General features: G+C 47.7%; 1 protein-coding gene and 1 long non-coding RNA gene across 2 annotated transcripts; one reads left to right on the forward strand and one right to left on the reverse strand.

Annotated features, from left to right (window-relative positions):
* Positions 1–460: 460 nt before the first annotated feature.
* Positions 461–12743, reverse strand: LOC138424492 (uncharacterized). The gene is made up of 3 exons (XR_011250813.1): positions 12290–12743; positions 11722–11819; positions 461–2597 (listed from the first exon to the last, which is right to left on the reverse strand). It is a non-coding gene; the product is annotated as an uncharacterized lncRNA (long non-coding RNA).
* Positions 7834–23089, forward strand: SLC22A14 (solute carrier family 22 member 14). The gene is made up of 10 exons (XM_069561482.1): positions 7834–11541; positions 12243–12346; positions 12554–12708; positions 13778–13946; positions 17225–17345; positions 17620–17717; positions 17955–18169; positions 19812–19965; positions 20597–20800; positions 22746–23089. The coding sequence occupies exons 1-10, from the start codon at positions 11029–11031 to the stop codon at positions 22930–22932; spliced, it is 1920 nt and encodes a 639-aa protein (XP_069417583.1). The 5' UTR covers positions 7834–11028; the 3' UTR covers positions 22933–23089.
* Positions 23090–23889: the final 800 nt, after the last annotated feature.

Below are 23889 nucleotides of genomic sequence, written 5' to 3' on the forward strand. Positions count from 1 at the left end.
TGTTTTTGTTCACTGTTTCCATTTCTGTCTTAACTTTATAATCTTTTTCCTTTATTTGGGTTTGTTCTTTTGTTCTTTTTTCTCTTATGATGAGCATTTAGTTCTTTTATGTTCAGTCTTTCTGTTATAAAGCAAGTTAAAACTATAAATTTTCCAGAGTACCACTTTTTATATCACCTATAAGTTTGATATGAATGGTATAAAGTTTTATAATTTTCACTTATAAACATTTGTGTTATAACTCAATTTTTTCATATTGTAAAATTTTTCATTATGACCTCTTCTTTGACTTCTGAGATATTCAAAGTTTTATTAATTTAAAATATATATTCATAAAATTTTAGAAAAATATATGTACCTTACATGTTCATGGATTAGAAGACTCAATATTGTTAAGATGTCAGTTCTTCCCAAACTAATCTATAGATTCAGTATAATCTCAATCAAAAGCACAGCAAGCTGTTTTACAGATATCAGCAAACTGATTCTAAAGTTCAGATGGAAAGACAAAAGACCTATTAATAGATATTCCACACAGTAATAAGAAAGAACAAAGTTGGAGGCTTTTAAGACCTGATTTTAAGACTTCCTGTAAAGTTTTCCATAATTACAATACATAGTATTGGCAAATAGAATAGACACACAGAAACATGAAAGAGAATAGATGACTCCAGAAACAGACCTGCATAAATATAGCTAACTGGTCAAAGGAAAAAAAGGCAATCCAATGGAGAAAGGATGGTCTTGTCAACAATGGTATTGGAATAACTGGATGACCATATGCAAAAATACAATGTAAAAAATATTAATGTAAACACAGATCTTATACTCTTTATAAAAATTAATTCAAAATGGTCATAGACACAAAACTATATAAAACTTCTAGAAGACAAACTAGGGGAAAATCTAAAAGGTTTGGCAGTGAATTGCTAGATACAACAGCAAAAGCAAAATCAATGAAAGAAAAAAATGATAAGTTGGATTTTATTAAAACAAACTTCTGCTCTGCCAAAGATGCTGTTAAGAGAATAAAAAGGCAAGCCACAAGCCACAGAAAATATTTGCAAAACATATCTAATAAAAGGTTTGTATCCAAAATATACAAATAACCCAAAGCTCAACAATGAGGAAGTAAACATCCCATTTTTTCTTAATGGGCAAAGAAGATACATGATGGCAAATAAGCATATGAAAAGATACTCAACATTATTTGACATTGTGCATGCCTGCTAAGTTGTTTCCATCATGTCAGATTCTTTGTGATGCCAGGCTCCTCTGTCCATGGAATTCTCCAGGCAAGAATACTGGAGTGGGTTGCCATGCCCTCCTCCAGGGGAATCTTACTGACCCACTGGCAGGCAGGATCTTTACCACTAGCGCCACCAGAGAAGCCCTATTTGTCATTAGGGAATTGCAGTTTAAAGAATGAAAAAAATAACACATCTGTTATTATGGCTAAGGTCCAATAAGCCATTATCAGGTGCTGGCAAGAATGCAGTACAACAAGAATTTTCATTCATTGCTGATAGGAGTGCAAAATAGTATAGCCACATTGGAACAGTTTCCAATTTCTTACAAAGCTAAACATAGTTTTAGCATATGACCCAACATTTGTGTTCCTAGGTATTTACACAACCTATTTGAAAATTATGTCCACAGAAAAACCTGCATGCAAATATTTATAGCAGCTTTATTCAAAACTGCCAAACACTGGAAACAACTGAGATATCCCTCAATAATAGATGAATGAAAAAAAACCGTAGTACATGCGTACACTGAAAAATAATATTCAAGGATTTAAAAAAACAAGCTATTAGGCCATGAAAAGGTGTGAATGACCCTTCAGTGCATACTGCTGAGTGAAAGAAGCCAGTCTGTAAAGGCTATATAATTCCATATCTATGACACTGCAGAAAAAGCAAGATACACCGTAAAAAAGATCAGTCATTGTGAGGGGTTTGAGAGGAGGGAGCAGGGTTTAATAAGTGGAGAACAGATTCTTTTAGGGCAGTGAGACATCTGTCTGATACTCATGGTAGATACATGACTCCACACATTTGTCAAAACCCGCAGAACTTTACAGCCCAAAGAATGAACTATACCATATACAAATTTTTAAAAAATTATTTAAAAGCTGGAGGGATCCCTGGGTGGAATGCAGACTGTGATGGATTAATGTAACTATATTACACCTGTATGAAATATGTATTTTAAATTAACTGTTTGTTAGTGATTTCTAATTTAATTACATTGTAGTCAGAAGATGGGGCTTCCCTGGTGGTTCAACAGTAAAGAATCCGCCTGCCAAGGCAGGCGAGGCAGGTTTGATCCTTGGGTCAGGAAGAGCCCCTGGAGAAGGAAATGCCAACCCATCTGAGTGTTCTTGCCTGGGAAATCCATGGACAGAGGAGCCTGGAGGGCTGCAGCCCATGGGGTCGCAAAGAGTCAGTCACAATTCAGTGACTGAAACAGCAGCAGTCAGAAGACAGGTCTAGAACCTCCCTGGCGACCCAGTGGCCGAGACTCCACTCTCCCGCTGCAGGGGACCGGGGTCCAGGCCCTGATCCTGGTCGGGACGATCCTCCCATGCTGCACAGCTGGCCAAAAAGAAAAACAAAGATCTCTATGATGTCTATTCTTTGAAAATGTGTAGAAGCTCTATACAGTGAACAAAAACAAGACTGGGAGCTGACTGTGGCTCAGATCACGAGCTCCTTCCTGCCAAATTCAGCCTTAAATTGAAGAAAGTAGTGAAAACCACTAGACGATTCAGGTATAACCTAAATCAAATCTCTTACAATTATACAGTGGAAGTGCCAAATAGACTCAAGGGATTAGATCTGATAGACAGATTGCCTGAAGAACAGACAAAGTTTTGTGACATTGTACAGGAGACAGTGAGCAAGAAAAAGAAATGCAAAAAGGCAAAATGGTTGTCTGAAGACACCTTACAAATAGCTGAGAAAAGAAGAGAAGCAAAAGGCAAAGGAGGAAAGGAAAGATTATACCCATTTGAATGCAGAGTTCCAAAGAATAGCAAGGAGAGATAAGAAAGCCTTCCTCAGTGATCAGTGCAAAGAAATAGAGGAAAACCATAGAATGGGAAAGACTAGAGATCTCTTCAAGAAAATCAGAGATACCAAGGGAACATTTCATGCAAAGATGGGCACAATAAAGGACAGAAATTGTATGGACCTAACAGAAGCAGAAGATATTAAGATAAGTTGGCAAGAATACACAGAAGAACTATACAAAACAGAACTTCATGACCCAGATAACCACAATAGTGTAATCACTCACCTACAGCCAGACATCCTGGAATGCAAAGTCATGTGGGCCTTAGGAAGCATCACTATGAACAGAGCTAGTGGAAGTGAAGGAATTCCAGGTGAGCTATTTCATATCCTAAAAGATGATGCTGTGAAAGTGCTGCACTCAATATGCCAGCAAATTTGGAAATCTCTGGAGTGACCACAGGACTGGAAAATGTGTTTTCATTCCATTCCCAAAGAGGACAATGCCAAAGAATGTTCAAATGACCGGACAATTGCGCTCATCTCACACACTAGCTAAGCAATGCTCAAAATTCTCCAAGCCAGGCTTCAGCAGTATCTGAACTGTAAACTTCCAGATGTTCAAGCTGGATTTAGAAAAGGCAGAGGAACCAGAGATCAAATTGCCAACATCTGTTGGATCATAGAAAAAGCAAGAGAATTCCAGAGAAACATCTACTGCTTTTCTGATTATGCCAAAGCCATTGACTGTATAGATTACAACAAACTATGGAAAATTCTGAAAGAGATGGGAATACCAGACCACCTTACCTGCCTCCTGAGAAATCTGTGTGCAGGTCAAGAAGCAACAGATGGAATTGGACATGGAACAACAGACTAGTTCCAAATCAGGAAAGGAGTACATCAAGGCTGTATACTGTCACTCTGCTTATTTAACTTATAGGTAGAGTACATCATGAGAAATGCTGGACTGGATGAAGCACAAGCTGGAATCAAGATTACCAGGAGAAATATCAATAACCTCAGATATGCAGAGGATACCACCCTAATGGCAGAAAGTGAAGAGGAACTAAAGAGCCTCTTGATAAAAGTGAAAGAGGAGAGTGAAAAAGCTGGCTTAAAACTCAACTCAGAAATTCAGAAAACTAAGATCATGGCATCTAGTTCCATAACTTCATGGCAAATAGATGGGGAAACAATGGAAACAGTGACAGACTTAATTTTCTTGGGCTCCAAAATCTCTGCAGATGGTGACTGCAGCCATGAAATTAGAAGATGCTTGCTCCTTGGAAGAAAAGCTATGACCAACCTAGACAGCATATTAAAAAGCAGAGACATTACTTTGCCAACAAAGGTCTGTCTAGTCAAAGCTATGGTTTTTCCTGTAGTCATGTATGGATGAGAGAGTTGGACTATAAAGAAAGCTGAGCACCAAAGAATTAATGCTTTTGAACTGTGAGAGAGTTCCTCGGACAGCAAGGATATCAAACCAGTCAATCCTAAAGGAAATCATTCCTGAATATTCATTGGAAGGACTAATGCTGAAGTTGAAACTCCAATACTTTGGCCACCTGATGTGAAGAGCTGACTCACTGGAAAAGACTCTGATGCTGGGAGGGATTGGGGGCAGGAGGAGAAGGGGACAACAGAGGATGAGATGGTTGGATGGCATCACCGACTCAATGGACATGAGTTTGAGTAAACTCCAGGAGTTGGCGATGGACAGGGAGGCCTGGCGTGCTGCGATTCATGGGGTCGCAAAGAGTCGGACATGACTGAGTGACTGAACTGAACTGAATATAACTTTTACATCCTTTTACTCTCAGCCTTTCATGACCGTATGCTTTAAGTGTACTTTCTTACAGAGTGGGCTTCCCTTGTAGCTCAGCGGGCAAAGAATCCACCTGCAATGCAGGATACCCAGGTTCGATCCCTGGGTTGGAAAGATCCCCTGGAGTGGAAACAGCTACCCACTCCAGTATTCTTGCCTGGAGAATTCCATGGACAGAGGAGCCTGAAGGACTACAGTCCATAGGGTCACAAAGAGTCGGACACAACTGAGCAACTCTCACTTTTGCAGAGTGACCATTTGTCATCAAAATCAGGACACCTGTGGGAGGGAAAGGGGGCACTATGATTTATTACAGAAGCATAAAAGACAGAAAATGGGTATGTTCTGGGAAAATGGGGAAATATTGGCTGCCCAAGATTGCAGGGAGAAATAACAATAACCTCAGATATGCAGATTACACCACCCTTATGGCAGAAAGTGAAGAACTAAAGAGCCTCTCGATGAAAGTGAAAGAGGAGAGAGAAAAAGTTGGCTTAAAGCTCAATATTCAGAAAACTAAGATCATGGCATCCGGTCCCATCACCTTATGGCAAATAGATGAGGAAACAGTGTAAACAGTGGCTGACTTTATTTTTCTGGGCTCCAAAATCACTGCAGATGGTGATTGCAGCCATGAAATGAAAAGACGCTTACTCCTTGGAAGGAAAGTTATGACCAACCTAGATAGCATATTCAAAATCAGAGACATTACTTTGCCAGCAAAGGTCTGTCTAGTCAAGGCTATGGTTTTTCCAGTACTCATGTATGGATGTGAGATTTGGACTATAAAGAAAGCTGAGTGCCAAAGAGTTGATGCTTTTGAACTGTGGTGTTGGAGAAGACTCTTGAGAGTCCCTTGGACTGCAAGGAGATCCAACCAGTCCATCCTAAAGGAGATCAGTCCTGGGTGTTCATTGGAAGGACTAATGCTGAAGCTGAAACTCCAATACTTTGGCCACCTGATGTGGAGAGCTGACTCATTTGAAAAGACCCTGATTCTGGGAAAGATTGAGGGCAGGAGGAGAAGGGGACGACAGAGGATGAGATGGTTGGATGGTATCACCAACTCAATGGACATGGGTTTGGGTGGACTCCGGGAGTTGGTGATGGACAGGGAGGCCTGGTGTGCTGTGGTTCATAGGGTCGCAAAGAGTCGGACATGACTGAGCGACTGAACTGAACTAAACTGTTTAAAAACAGCATATTAATTTGATTTTTAGAAAGGTGAAACCAACTATCTTTTTTTAAAAGATGACCATTCTTTTTGGACTTTGTGGTTTTCATTATTTATTTACTTGGCTGTGTCAGTTCTTAGTTGCGTCATGTGGGGTCTCTGTTATAGCCCTTGAGGGCTTCTCTTGTTCTGGTGGCATGTGGGCTCAGTTGCTCCACAGCATGTGGGATCCTAGTTCCCCAACCAGGGATTTAACCCATGGAACCCATGTCTCTGCATTACTAGCTGGCGATAATCAATGTACTTTGATTCATTCTTCCAATCATAGTTATTGAATTCCACTGTTTCTACATTTCTTTTTTCTTTTCTTCACTTTTTCTGCCTGAGGTTTGGGTTTTGTTTTTCCCTTTAGTCTATCTTTTTCCACTACTCTTTCCTAGCTATACTATTATAGTGCTCATCCTTAAAATTTTTATCAAATGCAAATGTAACTTTGAGGCACTTCCCTGGCAGTCCAGTGGTTAAGACTCTGCGATTCCACTACAGGGGACATGGGTTTGATTCCTGGTTGGGGAACTAAGATCTTGCAAGCCAGGAAGCACAGCCAAAAAAAAGTAACTTTTGGCATCTTTCTCCTGTACCTTGAACAATAAAAAGATTTTAAGATAACCCAGGCTCTGATCATACCTATCCGAACATATATTATTGCTACCCACCAATTTATCTTGTTTTTTTAATTCCACAATTGAGCAGAGCTTTTATTACTTAATGCAATGAATATTTGATTGCTTACAACTGCATCTCAGGTTGTCCTGACATAATTTTCTTCCTCCTAATCCTTTGTTTTTTTCCCAGTGGTTTCAGTTCAGTTCAGTTCAGTCACTCAGTCATGTCCAACTCTTTGCGACCCTATGAATCGCAGCACGCCAGGCCTCCCTGTCCATCCACAACTCCCAGAGTTCACTCAGACTCACGTCCATCGAGTCAGTGATGCCATCCAACCATCTCATCCTCTGTCGTCTCCTTCTCCTCCTGCCCCCAATCCCTCCCAGCATCAACTCTTCGCATGAGGTGGCCAAAGTACAGGAGTTTCAGCTTTAGCATCATTCCTTCCAAAGAAATCCCAGGGCTGATCGCCTTCAGAATGGACTGGTTGGATCTCCTTGCAGTCCAAGGGACTCTCAAGAGTCTTCTCCAACACCACAGTTCAAAAGCATCAATTCTTCGGTGCTCAGCCTTCTTCATAGTCCAACTCTCACATCCATACATGACCACTGGAAAAACCATAGCCTTGACTAGATGGGGACCCATTTATTAATGAGTTCCTCTTTTACACAGTTTCTGAACTCCTTTTTCACTACACTGTATATCCCTGATCCAAACTATTCTCTTTTTGGCCATGCTACACAGCTTTCGGGATGTTAGTTCCCAGATCAGGGATTGAACCCAGGTTCTTGGTAGTGAACACTCAAGAATCTTAACCACTAGGCTGCCTGGGAATTCCCACCAAAACCATTTGCTTGACTTTTGTGTTATTTTAGGATTTGGCATTTTTGCATACATTTTGTTTTATTTGGTGCATCCTCCTCCTTATCCTTTAGAAGTGCCGTCAGATGTGTTGCTGCCTCAACAGTTGACTATAACTGTATTTTACTCTAATTCTTGACAGATAATTTTGTTGAGTAAGCAGTTTTAGGTTGGCTGTTATTTCCTGTCAAAATGTTGAAGATACTCTTCACTCTTCCTGGTTTCCTTGTTGCTTAACAACTTCTGTTTCTTTTTTTAAAAAAAAAGAAGAGTCAAAAATCTTAAACAGTGATTCTTCAACATTATAAAGCTATTCATAACAGTAATTAAAGTAGTGGTAACATTTCACCCTTATAAAAATGTAACAGGCAGATATACATAAGTTTAGCAGCTAAGAAGAAGAGCAGGAATGTAAACATGAAACTGCATAGTGTTTTGTTAGGTAACCCAGAGTGACCACAACCCTCTGTAGATGGAATCGAGTAACTACAAATGAAGCTGGGAGAGTAGGCTGTGAAAAAAGGAAAAAAAATGTAACAAGCTTAAAATCACAACTTGGATCTCAATGGTTCAAATGTCTTATCTTACACAAAAAGGATTTGGTCAGTTTTAGTATAAAATTCCTCCAAAAAGAAAGTAAAAAAAAAATTATCCAAATATATTGTCCACAACTTTTGTTTCTTAACAAAAGACTGCATTTGTCCATGATCTCTCTTCTGTTGTTCACTATGAGGGCTACTCCATTTCTTCTAAGGGATTCTTACCCACAGTAGTAGATATAATGGTCATTTGAGTTAAATTCGCCCATTCCAGTGCATTTTAGTTCACTGATTCCTAAAAGGTCAGTGTTCACTCTTGCCATCTCTTGTTTGACCACTTCCAATTTACCTTGATTCATGGACCTAACATTCCAGGTTCCTGTGCAATATTGTTCTTTTTAGCATCGGACTTTACTTCCATCACCAGTCACATCCACAACTGGGCATTGTTTTTGCTTTGGCTCCATCTCTTCATTCTTTCTGCAGTTATTTCTCCATTCTTCTCCAGTAGCATACTGGACAGCTACCAACCTGGGAGTTCATCTTTCAGTGTCATATCTTTTTGCCTTTTCATACTGTTCATGGGCTTCTCAAGGCAAGAATACTGAAGTGGTTTGCTGCGAGAAATATCAATAACCTTACATACGCAGATGACCACCCTTATGGCTGAAAGTGAAGAACAACTAAAGATCCTCTTGATGAAAGTGAAAGAGGAGAGTGAAAAAGTTGGCTTAAAACTCAACATTCAGAAAAACTAAGATCATAGCATCTGGTCCCATCACTTCATAGCAAATAGCTGGCAAAACAATGGAAACAGTGACAGATTTTATTTTGGAGGGCTCCAAAATCACTGCAGATTGTGACTGCATCCATGAAATTAAAAGACATTTGTTCCTTGGAAGAAAAGCTATGACCAACCTAGAAAGCATATTAAAAAGCAGAGACATTACTTTGCCAACAAAGGTCTGTTTAGTTAAAACTATTGTTTTTCCTATAGTCACGTATGGATGTGAGAGTTGGACTATAAAGAAAGCTGAGCATCAAAGAATTGATGCTTTTGAACTGTGGTTTTGGAAAAGACTCTTAAGTGTTCCTTGGACAGCAAGGAGATCAAACCAGTCAATCCTAAAGGAAATCAGTCCTGAATATTCACTGGAAGGATGGATGCTGAAGCTGAAACTCCAATACTTTGGCCACCTGATACGAGGAGCCAACTCCTTTGAAAAGACCCTGATACTGGGAAAGATTGAAGGCAGGAGGAGAAGGGGACAATAGAGGATGAGATGACTGGATGGCATCATTGACTCGATGGAGATGAGTTCAAACTCTGGGAGTTGGTGATGGACAGGGAGGCCTGTCTTGCTGCAGTCCATGGGGTCGCAAAGACTCGGACACAACTGAGCGACTGAACTGAGTTATCTTCTCTCTAGATGTTTTTGAAGATCTTTTCTTTGTCACTGGTGTTCTGCAGCCGTGTTACAGTGGGTTTCTCTTTTATTTATCCTGAGTGGGATATGCTGTTTCCTGAGTCTAAGGATTTGTGTTTTTCAAGTTTTAGAAAATGATTGCTTTTATCTCCTTAAATTCAATTCTCTCTTTCTCCCACTGAGCCTGCAACTGGATGCATGTTAAATCTTCTATCTTCTTGTTCTTTTTTAAAAATTTTCTTTTTTGGCTGTGCTGGGTCTTCACTGCTGCACAGGCATCTCTAGTTACAAAGAGTGGGAATACTCTGTAGCTGCGGTGCACAGGGTTTTCCTTGTTGTGGCTTCTCTTGCTGCGGAGCACGGGCGCTAGAGCACAGGCCCAATAACTGTGCACAAGTTTAGTTTCTCCATGGCACGTGCAGTCTTCCCAGACCAGGGACTGAACCTGTGTCCCCTGCATTGACAGGCAGAATCTTAACCAGTGTACCACCAGGAAAGTCCTCTTCTATTGCCTCATTCATCTTTGTGTTGAATCTATTTAATCTTCCCTTTAGGGTGTTTATTTGAACAGAAACTTGTTATTCAGTAGTTTTTAACTTTACAGGTAGTGTCTTCACTCCAAAGGTATCTGCTATTTGCCTCTGATTGTTAAGTCCGTCTCCATAATTATAACTTCCACCTCCTACTCTCAGAATGACCTAACTTCTCAAGGATTTGATAATATTTGTTTCGAGTCCCTGGCTTGATCTTAATCTGTGAGAGCCTTGCCAGCTTAGTGTGGAGAAACTTCCCTTCTGAGTAGACTTGCATCTACTTTTGCTGATAGCCAACTGGTTCCCCAACCCAAGATCTCTTCACCTCTGCTCAAAACAGAGTTTTAAGCTTAGGTCCCCCCACTCCCTTGTTCCAAGGTAATATCCTTACAGTCTGTTTTGCTACCTCACTCCTCCCCTTTGCCTGCCTTTCCAGCTCGGCATCCTACTGCTGTCCATTACCCTAACATTTTGGCACGCCATGGCACCATTCCTGGCTCCCCACCTCTGCAGCCAAGGCTTCTTGCCACCCACCTTGGCCTCAGTTCATGGCCACTTCTAAACCAAAAAAAAATTTTTTTAAGCAATGATCCCCGGAGACCTCTCCTATCTTTTGCAAGACTGGTGGTGCCTCAGCTTGTGTGTGTGTGTGTGTGTGTGTGTGTGTGTGTGTGTAAACAAAGTTTTCTACTGTGGGGAAGTTTCAGGGGAGCGCCTCAGGACTTAGCCATTCATGATAACAGAGCATTTTCTAACACATTAAAAAATCTTAAGTGCTTTACATGTTAGCAACAGGTAGGACAATGGGGACAAATTAAGAAATTTCCAAAACAGAGGAGGGAACTACAAAGGCCATCGAGGTTGGGATCCAAACTGTTTTCAAGCCAGAGAGGCCACTTTCTGGCCAGTGGCTCCCACACTGGCCTCTGATGTTCTGAAAAGTGGTGTCAGAGAAGACTGAGCTGCATCCTTTCTTTGCAGAGATGGCAAAGGAAAACAGCCTCAAGATAGAGTTCAAATCTCATCCTCATCCCAGAAACCTCCACCAACACGGCGGAGCAGAAAGCCCCCGTTCCTGTTCTCTGGATATACTATTACAGAGATTGAGGGCCATAGATGCCCAGGATGATAAATTCGCCAACATCATGGATGTGGTGGGGGAGTTTGGCACATTCCAGCGGAGGCTAGTGGCCCTCAACTTCATTCCCACCTTCTTGGCCTCCTTTTTCATGTTTGCTGATACCTTCTTGTTCACACCCCAAAAGCCCTATTGCAACACCAGCTGGATCCTGGCAGTGGGCAGCAACCTGACAGAGGCTGAGCAGATGAATCTGACCCTGCCCCGTGCACCCAATGGCAGTTTCCTGACTTGCCTCATGTACATGCCTGTGGAATGGAATCTGGATTCTATCATCCAATTTGGCCTCAATCACACAGACTCATGTCAAAATGGGTGGATCTATCCTGAGGCCAAGAGGCGGTCACTGATAAATGAGGTATGCCTTGTCCCAAGTTGTCGGAAGCTACCCCAGGTCCCCAGAGATGTGCCTTCACCCTCACTGAACAGTGGGGGGGGAAACTGAGACCCACGAAGGTGAAGCATTTGGCCCAAGGTCACCCCACAGAGGCACGGCCAGGGCAGAAACAGGATTCCTTCTGCCCAGCCCTAGGCTTACCAATCAGCCAGGAAGCTAGAGTAGGCTGGGGAGTAGGGGCAGGTGGCCGTGTTTGTCATCTGTCCAGGAAACTGCTTCTGGAGTTGTGGCCCTGCCTTCTGAAATCACACAAGTTAGAGAATTGGGGAAACAACAGCTTTGATCTGGTACCTCTTAACAGTTTCTCAGCCTAAGCTGTTACCTGGCCCTTTCGCAGCACAGACCTGCCCAATCTGATTCTCTAGCCTGGAGCCTAGCATCTGTATTTGGGAGTCTTTGGCAATTCTGGCCTTCGCTCATACCTGTCCATCTATTCCCTTTCTTGGCCTGTGTCTCCAGTCTCTCTCTCCAGGCCTAATTCCTAGAGTCTGCTAGGTGTAAGTGGGATGCAGAGGTAACAGCTGAGGCCTGCTGCACACAAGTTACCTGCCATTGTCCCTGGCCCCTTTTGCCTAAAAGCCCACCCTGCGTAGAGGCTCCGTCTCTGGACCTAGAAGGCCCTGGGTGGAGGCCTGTGGCCAATCCCTGCATATAACCCCCAGTTTGACTTGGTGTGTGGCGAGGAAACAAACAAGGAAATCGTGCATACCATGTTCTTGGCTGGGCTCTTGACGGGGGCTTTCCTCTTCGGGTTCATAACTGACAAGTAAGTCTTTTGGAGTTTCCTCTGGGCCCTGGGACATCCCTCCCTCTTCTTCGTGGCCATTCAGAGCCAATGAGTCTCAATTTAAGGGAGGCAAGGGTAGGGGCACTCCAGAGGCGGGTGGACGGCTCTGGATCTGGTCCTGAGTGCGGAGTGGGGCCACCCGCAGAGATCCGCGGTCTCGGCGCAAGCGCCCTTCCACGCCTACAGGTTGGGCCGCTACCCCACCATCCTGCTGTCGCTGCTGGAGCTGGTCATCTTCGGCTTCGGGACAGCCTTTGTCAGCAGCTTTAACCAGTATATATTCTTCCGCTTTTGTGCGTCCCAGGCCGTGGTGGGCTACGCCATCGGCAGCTCGGCTTTACGTGAGGCGGGGCGCTGGGGGCGGGGCGCTGGGGGCGGGGCGCTGGGGGCGGGGCGCTGGGGGCGGGGCGCTGGGGGCGGGGCGCTGGGGGCGGGGCGCTGGGGGCGGGGCGCTGGGGGCGGGGCGCTGGGGGCGGGGCGCTGGGAAGGGGGTGGGGCCGGCGCGCACCTGCTGGGAACCCACCAGACAGTTAGGGTTGTGGCCCAACCTGGCAGCGAGTGGAGGCTTAGGGATGCCAGAAAATCTGTGTCCACATTGCCCTTGCACCATCATCCGCCTGGTACCCCGCACATCCCCATCCCCTTCACACTCCTTGCTTCACCTACGTGGCTTATGCCTATTCAGCTCTTAAGAAAGCCCAGGTAGCTAGTAAGCACATACTGACTCCTTTCATCCTGGCAGCTGTCTATTCAGCAGGGACTATTCTGCTATTCCTTTAGCTGAGGAAGATATCTGAACCTTGGGAAGTTAACCAACTTGCTCAGAGTCACAAGGTAGTTAGTGAAAGAGCTGGGATTTCTGCCCGCCCCCGCCCAGCCTGTGATGCAAAACTCCCGCGCACCCATACGTTCCTTGCTGCCATGGCCTTGTGTGAAGCCTGCTGGGGAACTCTGCTCCTGCTTCTCACTGGGAAATTTCCAGAGTCCCAGCCAGAGGGAACTGGGTCCTCCATAGAGGCTGAGCTCTAAGTGGCCGAAGCACTGATGCCATAAGAGCAAAGACAAGGACAGTGACGCCTCACGTGTGTCAGGCCACATGTGAAGTCCTGTGCCCAGGGCCAGGCCTTCTCAGTGACAGGTGTGTGGTCAGGCAGGAGATGTTCAGAGGGAACTGCCAGGTTGAGGACAAAGTGCAGGCTACCTCTGTGGTTGGGAGCTCAGGCGAGGGCCTGCAATGTGCCCTGGGGACACTAAGGCACTCTCTGTGGCTTTGAGGTGCTGTCTCTGGACCCAGATCCCAAGCAGGCAAGAGAACGCCAGTCCCTGAGCAGAGCTGGGGCGTCTCAGCAGGCTGGGTGCCAGGGCAGCCTTGTGAGCCCTGAGCTGATTCTGATTCTGTCCTCTGCATAGTCACTGAGTGGCTAATGGGCATGCACCGGGCCTATGCCTTCATCCTGGGACACTGCTTTTTCGCCATGGGAGTCGTTTTCCTGACAGGACTTGCCTACAGCCTTCCCCACTGGCGGCTGCTGTTTCTGCTGGGCGGAACACCTATATTCCCCCTCATCTGCTATATCTGGTGAGCAAACAAATACAGGACATGCACAAGGATGGGTCTGATGGGCTGGAGACTAGGAGGGTGGGGAGTCCGTGAAGGGTTGGAGTGCATGGGATTTTCCCTGGGAGAAAGTGTATGACATGAGAGAGAGACAAGGGCAGAGCCTCTGAAACTCCAGCATTAATGCCATCAGAGGAGATCCTCAAAGAGATGTCAGAGAGGTGGTCAGAAAACCAGAAGAAAAAAATGTTGAGAGGCGAGAGTTTAAGGATTAGGGAATGGTCAGAGTTGAAGGCAAGAAAGGTGAGAAGCATCTGTTGGTCTTGGTGACCTTGAGGTGGCTTCTGTGGAGCCAGAGGAGGTTGAGGAGTGAGGAGGCCCTGGAAAAACTAGGGTCATCCGGGTGGCAAAAGGAGAGGGCAGTAGAGAAGGCAGAGAGGCAGTAAACTGAAATCACCGTGTGAAGGGTTTGGCAGTTCTGGGTGAAGAAATGATCATCTTGCCACAGAATGTAAGGACAGACTCACTTTCTGCAACACTGTGCCTTTCATTAGGCTTGAGTAGTTGACTTGAAGACTGTGTCTTTCATGAGTAGATTAGCAACATGGAGAGGGGAAGAGATTCAGGACTCTCTCACTTCCACGAACAGGAAATTTCTAGCCTTTCGAGTTGGCAAAGGAAGATGGCCACTGGGCCGTGTTGTTGTTGTTGTTTTTTTTTTTTTTCAAATAATAAGTGCTGTCCTGAAGGTGGTAATACCTGTCCTTAGTAGGTGAGGTTATCAGACATTCTTACCAGCTTTAGGAATTCAGCTGAAATTTCAGGTTAAAAAGTTCCATGTTATATTCGATTCTTCCTTTTTCACTGATTTCATTTTTTCATTGCATTTCTCTTCTTTCTCAGCCTTGATGCTGAAAACTCAGCCTCTGTGCACCAATGCCAAATCAAATCTTAGAGACACAGTTTTGAGTGAAACAGAAAAGAATAAGCCTTATTGCCTTGCCAGACAAAAGGGGGGACAAGCAGGCTCCTGCCCCAGAAACTGTGTCCCAACCCTAGAGGATTCAATGAGGAGTTTTATAGTAATGGTTCAAGGGCGGAGTTGCTGATAAGATTAGGGTATGTGCAGGACCTATACTCCTCTAATCTGGTTTCGGGTAATATTAAAAAAAAAAGAAAAAAATATATATATATACACACACACACACACACATATGTTTGTTTGTTTCATGTATTTGGCTGTGCCGAATCTGTTGCAGCACATGCCATCTTTTTAGTTGTGGCATGTGGGATCCCTGACCAGGAGTCAAACCCAGCCCCCTGCATTGGGAGTACAGAGTCTTAGCCACAGGACCACCAAGGAAGTCCTCAAGCAATCTTTTGATGAGCTTCTCTGGTCCTTTTAATTGGGCCTTAGTCAGTCTTCTTTGGAATGAAGAATGCTGACAGCTTCCATTTATTGGGGGCTTTATAAAGAACTCAAAAGATATTGTTATGTGTATCCCTTGAGACTGAGCCAGGACCCTGCCCCAAACCTGCTCTGCTGTTTCTTGGCTGTTCCTTCCTTGTCTCTGCATCCCCTCCCTTCCCTGATTAGTCGACTGGAATTCAGGGACACTCATGGAGGTTGGAGTCTGTTCCTTACAAACAAGAAACGGGGGACACAGAAAGGTTTCCAACCCAGGATCCTCACAGGGTCCTCCTCAGTTTCAGCCTCTCCTATGCTGTCAGTGCCAACTATTCCACATCTGAGGACTGGGGTCTCCAGGGTCCTCTGAAGCCAGGAGCAAGGTTCTCTGACCTCTCACTACTCCAGCTGTGCGGCAGGGGCATTGCCTACCCATTCGGCCCACTTCTTCCACTTCTGGGCTTCATGAACTTGCTAAATCTTTCTTCCTATCTCTCCTACTCCTTTTAAAAAAGTTATTTATTATTAATTTATTTGACTGTGCCAGGTCTTAGTTGCAGCATGCGGGATCTTCCATTTTCCTTGTGGCATGCAAGCTCTTAGTTGCAGCATGTGGGATCAGGCTCAATCCCTGGGTCTAGAAGATCCCCCTGGAGAAGGAAATGGCAACCACTCTGGTATTCTTGCCTGGAGAATCCCATGTACAGAGGAGCCTGGTGGGCTATAGTCCATGGGCTCATAAGGATTTGGACACGACTGAGCAACTAGTTCCCTTATAAGGGTTCAAACCCAAGCATTGGAGCATGAAACTTTAGCCACTGGACCACCAAGGAAGTCCCTCACTCCTCTTTTTTAGTAGGCATGTGGTCAGTCTCCCATCTTTTTGGAGACATCCCAGTTTAATGACTTGAAGACAGTTTTGTAGCCTTAGAATGGAGGAGGATAACAGAGTGACTGGTTGCTGGCCCCTTAAGGGGCTGGAGGGGAAACAGGAGCAGGGGCAGGTAGAGGGGATGAAGTTGTCTCTAGAGAACTGGGGGTGTGTGTACAGTGGCCAGCCACAGAGTCCAGGCTGGGGCAGGAAGAGGGACAGTTACAAGAAATCAGCAGGCGCTGATGGCAAAGTTTTGTTGAGAGTGCCTTTCCAGGGGACTGAGGTTCATACCAGCTCCGCCTCTGTGAGTTTGGGCAAGCCACTAGGCCCTGAAGCTGAGAATCAAATAGGAATAGTCATACTAGATCTGGGTTTGGGCAGAGGATTAACAGACTGATAAAATAAGGACACTTAAGAAGTGCTTTAAATGTTAAGCTGTGTAGGTTCTTCAACTTGGAAGGATTAGGAAGAACCAAGGACCTAGGGTTATTTTGAGGTCAAAGGCAACGGGAGATGTGACCAGGAGGAAGTGGGCTGGAGTAGAGACCTCCATTCACCCAGGCAGGGGCTGGGCCCTGTGGTCAAAACGCGGGTCCTGCCTCCCATACTCTGCAGGCTATTGGGAGATAGGAAACGGGAGAATCCCCAACTATGAGAACAAGGCTCTAACAGAGGATGTGGATGCAGAGGGAAGTGGCCTCAGTATGTCTGGGCAGGTGGGGACACCCCCTAAGATAGAAAATAGGTGTCAGAGGTGGCTGAGGGGGGCAGAAGCTGTGGTGCAGAAGCAGCCAGTGGCCGGGGTGTCGCTGAGCAGTGGTGGATACTGTGAATGACTTGGGCGGGGGAGGGGGGCGGGGGGGATGGGAGTCCGAGGATGCTGGTCACCTTCAAAGCCTCCAACATCTGAGTCACCTCATGCTGGAACAGAATGGCCACAGCTGAGGCTGGGATGGGGCCAGCTTGGGTCTGTGGGGCCTCTTGGAGTGGTGGGTAAGAGGGAGATGGGCCATGCAGGATTCTCCCAGAGTCCCCAAGGTGGCTGATAATGAAAGGCAAGCTGGAGGAGGCCAAGCAAATGCTGTGCTATGCAGCTGGTGTGAACAAAAAGACCATTCCTTTAAGTCTGCTGGATAAGGTAAGAGACCTCTGGCCTGGAGCCGGGGCCTGGGCAGGGGGGCTACGTAGGGGCCTCTTCCCTCCTCATCCTTTCAGGTGGGACCTCGGCCCAGAGGATGTCCCCAGCCCACTGCTTGAGGAGAATAGTGACAGCAAAATGGAACCCTGACAGGGAAAAGCCAGAGGCCAGGCTGGTCCTGGGAGGCAGAGGGCAGGGGACCTCGTGAGTCCTGCCGGCGGGGAGCAAGCTGGGGTCTTGGCCCTGCCTGTGGCTGGTCCTGCTTGTCCTGTAGTTGCAACTGCCTGGAAAGAAGGTGGCTTCGGCCTCTATCTTGGACTTCTATAGCAACAAGGACCTCCGCAAGTTGACCTTGGTGATGTGCAGCGTATGGTGAGTACCCAGGGCTGGTGGCGGGGACTGCAAACGGGCTTGCAGTTCAGGGATCCAGGGAAAGAATAGATGTTGAGGGGCCGGTGGGGGAGCAAGGCCTGAGAACCCAGATCTCTATGTTTGCTCCTGTCCCCCATCGCCACCCTGCCACGCTCTCCTCTGCCTGTCTTTATTCCTGGCCCTGGCTTTCTGTGTGTCTTTCTCGGAGTGTCTCTCTCTTCCGGTAATGAATTCCAGGTTTGCTGTTGGTTGCAACTATTACATGCTGAGCCTCAAGATAAAGGAACTGGGTGTGGACACCTACCTCACACAACTGATTCCTGGCATAATGGAGGTGCCCGCCCGGCTCTGCTGCATCTTTCTCATCGAGCAGTTGAAGAGGAGACGAACACTGATTGTGGCTTTGTTCCAAGGAGCCATCATGTGCTTCCTTAGCCTTACGCTCCCATCAGGTACAGCCTCCACAGCGCCCCTTTCCGCCTCCCTGATGGTACCCCCCAACCTTCCAGCTTCCTCGAATCCCTACCTCGTGCCTCCTGCCCCTGTCCAGCCAACACAACACCCTGAGAGTCAGCCTCTTGCATCCATAGCCCGCCAGCCCGACAGTGGCCCTAGCACTTCCTGAGAAGGGAACCGTTCTCTAGAACAGGTGAAGAGGGGCCTCCCAGGACAGGGCACTGGAAGGTCCCAGGGCCCTGGGAGGGGAAGAGGTGCTGTTCAGAGGAATCGTCCTTGGGCAGGAGAGCGGGCAGCCTTCTTCCCCTCGAGTCCTGCCCACGTCAATAATTAAATGCGAACAGAGGCAGTAGAAGTGGTCTTCAACTGCTACCCCAGCCCTGTGTCATCTGTAGCCTCACCAGGAAAAACTCAACTGCGCATTGAAGATCGAGCATAACACTGGGCCAAGCTCTCAGGAACAATTCTTGCATGGAGGCCACTCATTCCCAGGGGAGCCCCATGCCCCGCACCCTGTCAATTCAGAACCAGGGAAGGAAACGGGAGGGCGGACTCTTAATATTTTCAAGATTGTGAAGAGTCCTAGAACAGTGCATATGCCCCAGGTCACAAGGCTGGAAGAATGTGGCAGGGCTGAGGATGTGGACATTAAGATGTCAGCATTCATTCCCCTGATCAGAATGGCTACCACAGCCCCCTCAGCCTCTGGGGCCAGGGTCGGGGAGGCTGTGTCCAGGATCTGCCTCATGGAGTTCCCTCACTCTCCTTGGGGGATGCAATTTTGTCTGTCATGACCTGGACCCTTTCTCTCCCTCTTCTGCTGTTGGCAGTGTTGACTGGCTAAAACAAAACAGAAGAAACAAAGCCAGGATTCAGCTTTATTGTTCAGTGGTTTTTTTAAAATGTGGGTCTATAATGAGCTAAGCAGAACTGTCTGAAACTAGACAAACTAGGAGGAAAATCCCCAGTAAATAAAACTAGGTCTCCAATTTCATCCCCCAGCCAAGTGAAGCCAGACCGAGTTGGGCATGGGGAGGAGGCCTAGGGCAGGGTCCCGCAGGGGCTAGTAGTGGGGGAGCTGGAACTCCTGGCTCCACGTCAGTGAGCCAGGGGTTCAGCTCCCCTAGACCTGAAGAATGGGGTTTCCCAAAATCATTTCTGCCTCTTCCAGTGTATAATCTGGCTCCCCAGAGTTGGGCATCCTGGAATGTCTAGCCATTCAGGCCCCAGGGACTAAATGCCCCCTTGCCCCTCTCTACCTGGCAGAGAATGAAGGAGAAGTAGGGAGAGCCCTGAGCAGGCAGCCAGGCACACAAGGGGCCGGCCTGGGGCTGAACGGATGCTCCAGAAGGAGCAGGCGGTGGGGCAGGGGAAGCTGGATCTCGGTGAACATGTGGAAGATCACAGAGAGCCTGGAGGCAGGGATGCAGGAGCTGAGTCCACACAGTAGATGATGGCCCACATGGGTCCCACTCTACTGACCAACTCTGCCTGCTGAAGCGCTTATTCCCTCTAGCAGACTGGCCCTTCTCTGAGTCTGCTGGCCAACTGACCAGGTGGTAGGGGTGGACTGTCCCGACGCCTTCTGAGGGGGATTGAGGGAGGGCCAGTGGGCAGGCCTCCCCAGCCTGCCCCGAGGGAAGGATGGCCACAGACTCAGGTGGCTGCATCGTCTGGCCACAGAGTTGAAATCCCTCGTGGTCTTGATAACCCTGCTTGGAGAGTTCAACCTGGCCGCCTCCATCACCATATTCTACATCTACGCTTCTGAACTCCTCCCCACTGTCCTCAGGTAGGGGGCCTGGTGGGTGCTGGTGGGGGCGGGGTATGCTCGGGGGTGGGCAATGATAGAATGAATAATAGCAGCTGAGATTGGGCCTTCACCTGCTGACAGGCACCCTGCTCAGCAATTTACATGGGTTACTCCATTTAACTCTCACCCAAAATATCCCCCCAACACCATCATCAGCCCTAATTCAGACATGAAATCAGAGTGGTAAGGGCACTGGGTCAAGGTCAGACAAAGCAAATGGCAAAAGTGGGATTTGGACCTAGGCTGTCTGACTCCAGTCCCTGACTTGCACTAACTGCCTAAACTGTGTCTGGGCCACTCTCCAGGGGAACCCTGGAAGGGGTTCAGGCCCTTCTCCAGAGGAACCCTTGATGATGGCTGTAGTATCCCCCTCCCCACCCACCCTTGCACACCCACACTATGGTGTATGAGCCTTATAATTCTCCCACTCCGTGCTTCATAAAAAATTACTACCTACCTGGCAATAACAAGGAACTAAATTCTCCAAGGTTGCACAGTGAGTTGGACAGGGTAGAGATAAGGGTGTGGGATTTGGGGAAGCTGCTTTTCCCACCCAATCCAGTCGCTGGGCCCAAAAAGCCTCCAAATGAACTCTCACCTCCCCTTCCAGGGCGACAGGTCTGGGCCTAGTGTCTCTGGCCTGGGCAGCTGGAGGCATCTCTTCTTTGACGCTCGTCAGCCAGAACGTTGCCATCCTACCCATCGTTCTTTGCTGCCTCTCGGCCTCCGTGGCTTTGTTCTCCTGCTCTAGTTTGCCAGAAACCCACGATCAGCCTCTGCCTGATAGCCTGGAGCACATTACCCCACATACAAGGTGGGTGTGCGTGGCTTCCGGGCTCTGGCCAGAACAGGGCCTGGTTTTCAAGCCTTTGGCCATGAGAACATGTCAGACACTATCCATCCCCGCCCCACTGCCAGAAGGCCTATGAGACAAAGGCTACTCTGTACTCACAGCAGACTCCCTTGCTCTCCTGGATGCTGCTGCCTGCCTTGGTCCAGCCCAGCCTCTGCCAGCTCCCATCCTGTCTGGCTCTCCTGATCCAGCGTGGGCCAGACCTTCTTCTTTCCTCATCCCCTGATGCCTGTCTACACTGGAGTGATGCCCGTGGCGATGTTCTGGGCTTCCTCCCCTCCCAGGGCACAGAGGACTGGCTTGGAATCAGCTTTCTGAGTACTTCTCCATTCCTTTCTGAACTCCCAGTTCCTCAAAAAGGACCCAGTCTTTTATTATGATTTTTTTTTTTTGACCATACCACCGCACAGCATGAATGATCTTAGTTCGCTGACCAGGCACTGAGCCCGCGCACCCTGCAGTGGAAGCGTGGACTCTTAACCAGTGGACAGCCAGGGAAGTCACCAAAGGGACCCAGTCTCGGTTCATGACTCTGGCCTTTTGGCCCCAGTAGCCCAGGACCCCGCTTGGGAAATAGGCTCCACCCAACTGCTTTATGGGCTCTCTGGTGTCTGGTCTCCTAAGTGACCCTGGAGAAGGCTTGTCAGGATTGGTAGAAACACTCCTAGGACTTAGGCCAGCAGAGCCACAACTCGCTCCCTGGGCCTGAGCAACAGGGAGGGGCAGAGGCTGCCTGCTGTCTCCCAGTGCCCTCTGCTCATAGCACAGGGCCTCTGCTGCTGCTTCCTCAGTCCTCCTCCCCACCATCGGCCTACTTCCCTTGTCTCCCTTTTCAAACTCTCATTGACAGCCCCTGAGCTAGGCATGGTACCAGAGCTGGGCTGTCAGAGGTAAGAGGTTCCCAGGCTTGAGCAAGGGAGACAGATATGCAAACAGTTTTCACCAATGGACTCTGACACAGGAATATACAGGACCTATAGGAACCCCAGGAGGGAGGAGCTTTAGTTTAGGGATTTGGGGCAGGCTTCCCAGAAAAAGGATATTTGAGTAGGGCTTTGAAGGATGAATAGGTGTTTGGTCCATTGTAGAGAGGGGGAGTGGCATGCAGCAGAGGGACAGCATGGTAACTTAAAAGCACAGGCTCCGGAGCCAGACGGCCTGGAGCTCTATCCCTGCTCACCCTTCCCAGCATGTGCACAGGGAGGTTACCTACTACCTCCGAGATTCGTATTTGCAACATGGGATCACAGCATGATAACAGCAAAGGCTAACGTGTATGGAGCATTTCCCATGTGTCAAGGCCTGTCCTCGTTGCGTGCCCTTCCACCTTTGTCCTAACAGTCACCACATGCACTAGTGACAAGGGCACTATCCCTCGTTTTACAGATGAGGAAACTGAGGCATGGAGTGGTAGAGACATAGAACCTAGCCTTCCTCTCTCACAGGAATTGGGAAGGTTACCCCCAAATAAAGTGGTTGGGAATTGCCTGCCATTCCAGTAGTTAGGACTCTGTGATCTCACTGCCAAGGACCTGGGCTTCCATCCCTGGTTGGGGAACTAAAATCCTGCAAGCCGTGTGGTGAGGCCAAAAACCAAAATTAAACAAATAAACAATAGAGTGGTTGGCACAGTGGCACAAGGCAAGTGCCCAGTAAATGCCAGTGATGAAGATGGTAAACAGCATCCCAAAGATGCAGAAGAGCGAAGGGTCTGACCAGGGTTGGGAGATGCAACAGGCCTGATTCTGGAGGCGAGGACCCCTCCTAGGCTCACACAGAAGCTTGGCTGGGGACCCACCAAGGCATGGGAAAGCTCCGCCTCTCAGGAATGCAGAGCCAGGCCTGGCCTGTTTTCTCAGCTCCTAAAAGGATGCAGCTCAGACTTTTTCTCCAATGGTTTCTTCAGGAGCATAAGCGAGGAACTCTCGAATGAGGACGTGTTGAGTGACGATGTGACGGAGGAAGCGGCCAAGAACACCATTCTCAACGCCAGGTTGACAAGCATAGGCCACGATGGCCTCTCCAGCCCGTCTTTGCACTCTGAAGAAGAAAAAGAGGCAAGGAGGAGGACTGAGCACCAGGCCCCCGCATGACCTCGGGTGGGAGCTGAGCGGCTGGATATGGGGCTGTGAATTCTAGGCCTATTCCAACTTGGGGGGGCAGGGTCAGTCCTACTCCAAGGCCGGCCCTCTCACCTCTCAGGGAACTAGCATATGATTCATTCCAATAAAGGTACCATGTTTCACTTGAGATGACTAGGTCAAAATTCACTGTGTCCAGAGGACCCAGGGGCCCAAGCCTGGAGGAGAGTGGTCCTTGATGTCTCCGCTGGCCTCTGGGGACAGCGAGGAGTCATCTGGTTGGGGTGTGCGGGTGAGTCGTGTCTGTGAGGGCCAGGACTGGGAAAGGGCAGCACTCGCCTCCATGCTGCCCACCTCCTTCAGCTCAGGTGTCCACTAGTGTGGGTGGTCTTCCTGCTTCGAGTGCAGGCTGGGGACAGATTCCACAGGCACGCCCCTGTGTGCTCACCTGTCAAGGGAGGGGTGGAATGTAAAGGAATAATGAGAAAGTCTCCTGGCACAAGGCTTTCTCACACCATCTTTCCTTTGCTTTTCCCAAATAAGCACCCCTTGGGGATTACCTATCTCACTCTCATCCTGTGGAGAGGGGAGGGCTGTGTCTTCCCTGATGATTCCATCCCGACTGACCTCTGACCTCCAACACCCTTAGGATAATGCTCAAACCCCAGCTCACAGTCCTGGCTGCCCTGGAGGTGAGTCTGCCTTCCCAGTCAGTGTAGGGGCTCCTCCAGGCAGGGCCCAGGATTCCTTAGCCACTGGTCAGACCTAGAAACGTTTGGGTCAAGCCCTGGACTCCACTCTCTCTCTCTTCCCTGGGAGAGTTTATTTGGATGATCATTATCAATTTGCAGGGAGGTGCTAACTCCCCAGGGATTCTGTGGGAAGGAAGGAAAGAGTGTTTTCATGGAACCTCAGGGTCTCCTGGGCAGGGGCTGGAGTGCAGGGCAGCAGGGCACCCAAACTTCAGGA

This window comes from Ovis canadensis, chromosome 19 (genome assembly GCF_042477335.2).
Source record: "Ovis canadensis isolate MfBH-ARS-UI-01 breed Bighorn chromosome 19, ARS-UI_OviCan_v2, whole genome shotgun sequence".
Taxonomy (NCBI): domain Eukaryota; kingdom Metazoa; phylum Chordata; class Mammalia; order Artiodactyla; family Bovidae; genus Ovis; species Ovis canadensis.

Coding starts and splice junctions, on each gene's coding strand:
- SLC22A14 (XM_069561482.1), top strand. CDS start 11,029: ATGGCAAAGGAAAACAGCCTCAAGATAGAGTTCAAATCTCATCCTCAT. Junction 13,947..17,224: donor CCCCTCATCTGCTATATCTG/GTGAGCAAACAA, acceptor TGGGCCATGCAG/GATTCTCCCAGAGTCCCCAA. Junction 20,801..22,745: donor CACATTACCCCACATACAAG/GTGGGTGTGCGT, acceptor TGGTTTCTTCAG/GAGCATAAGCGAGGAACTCT.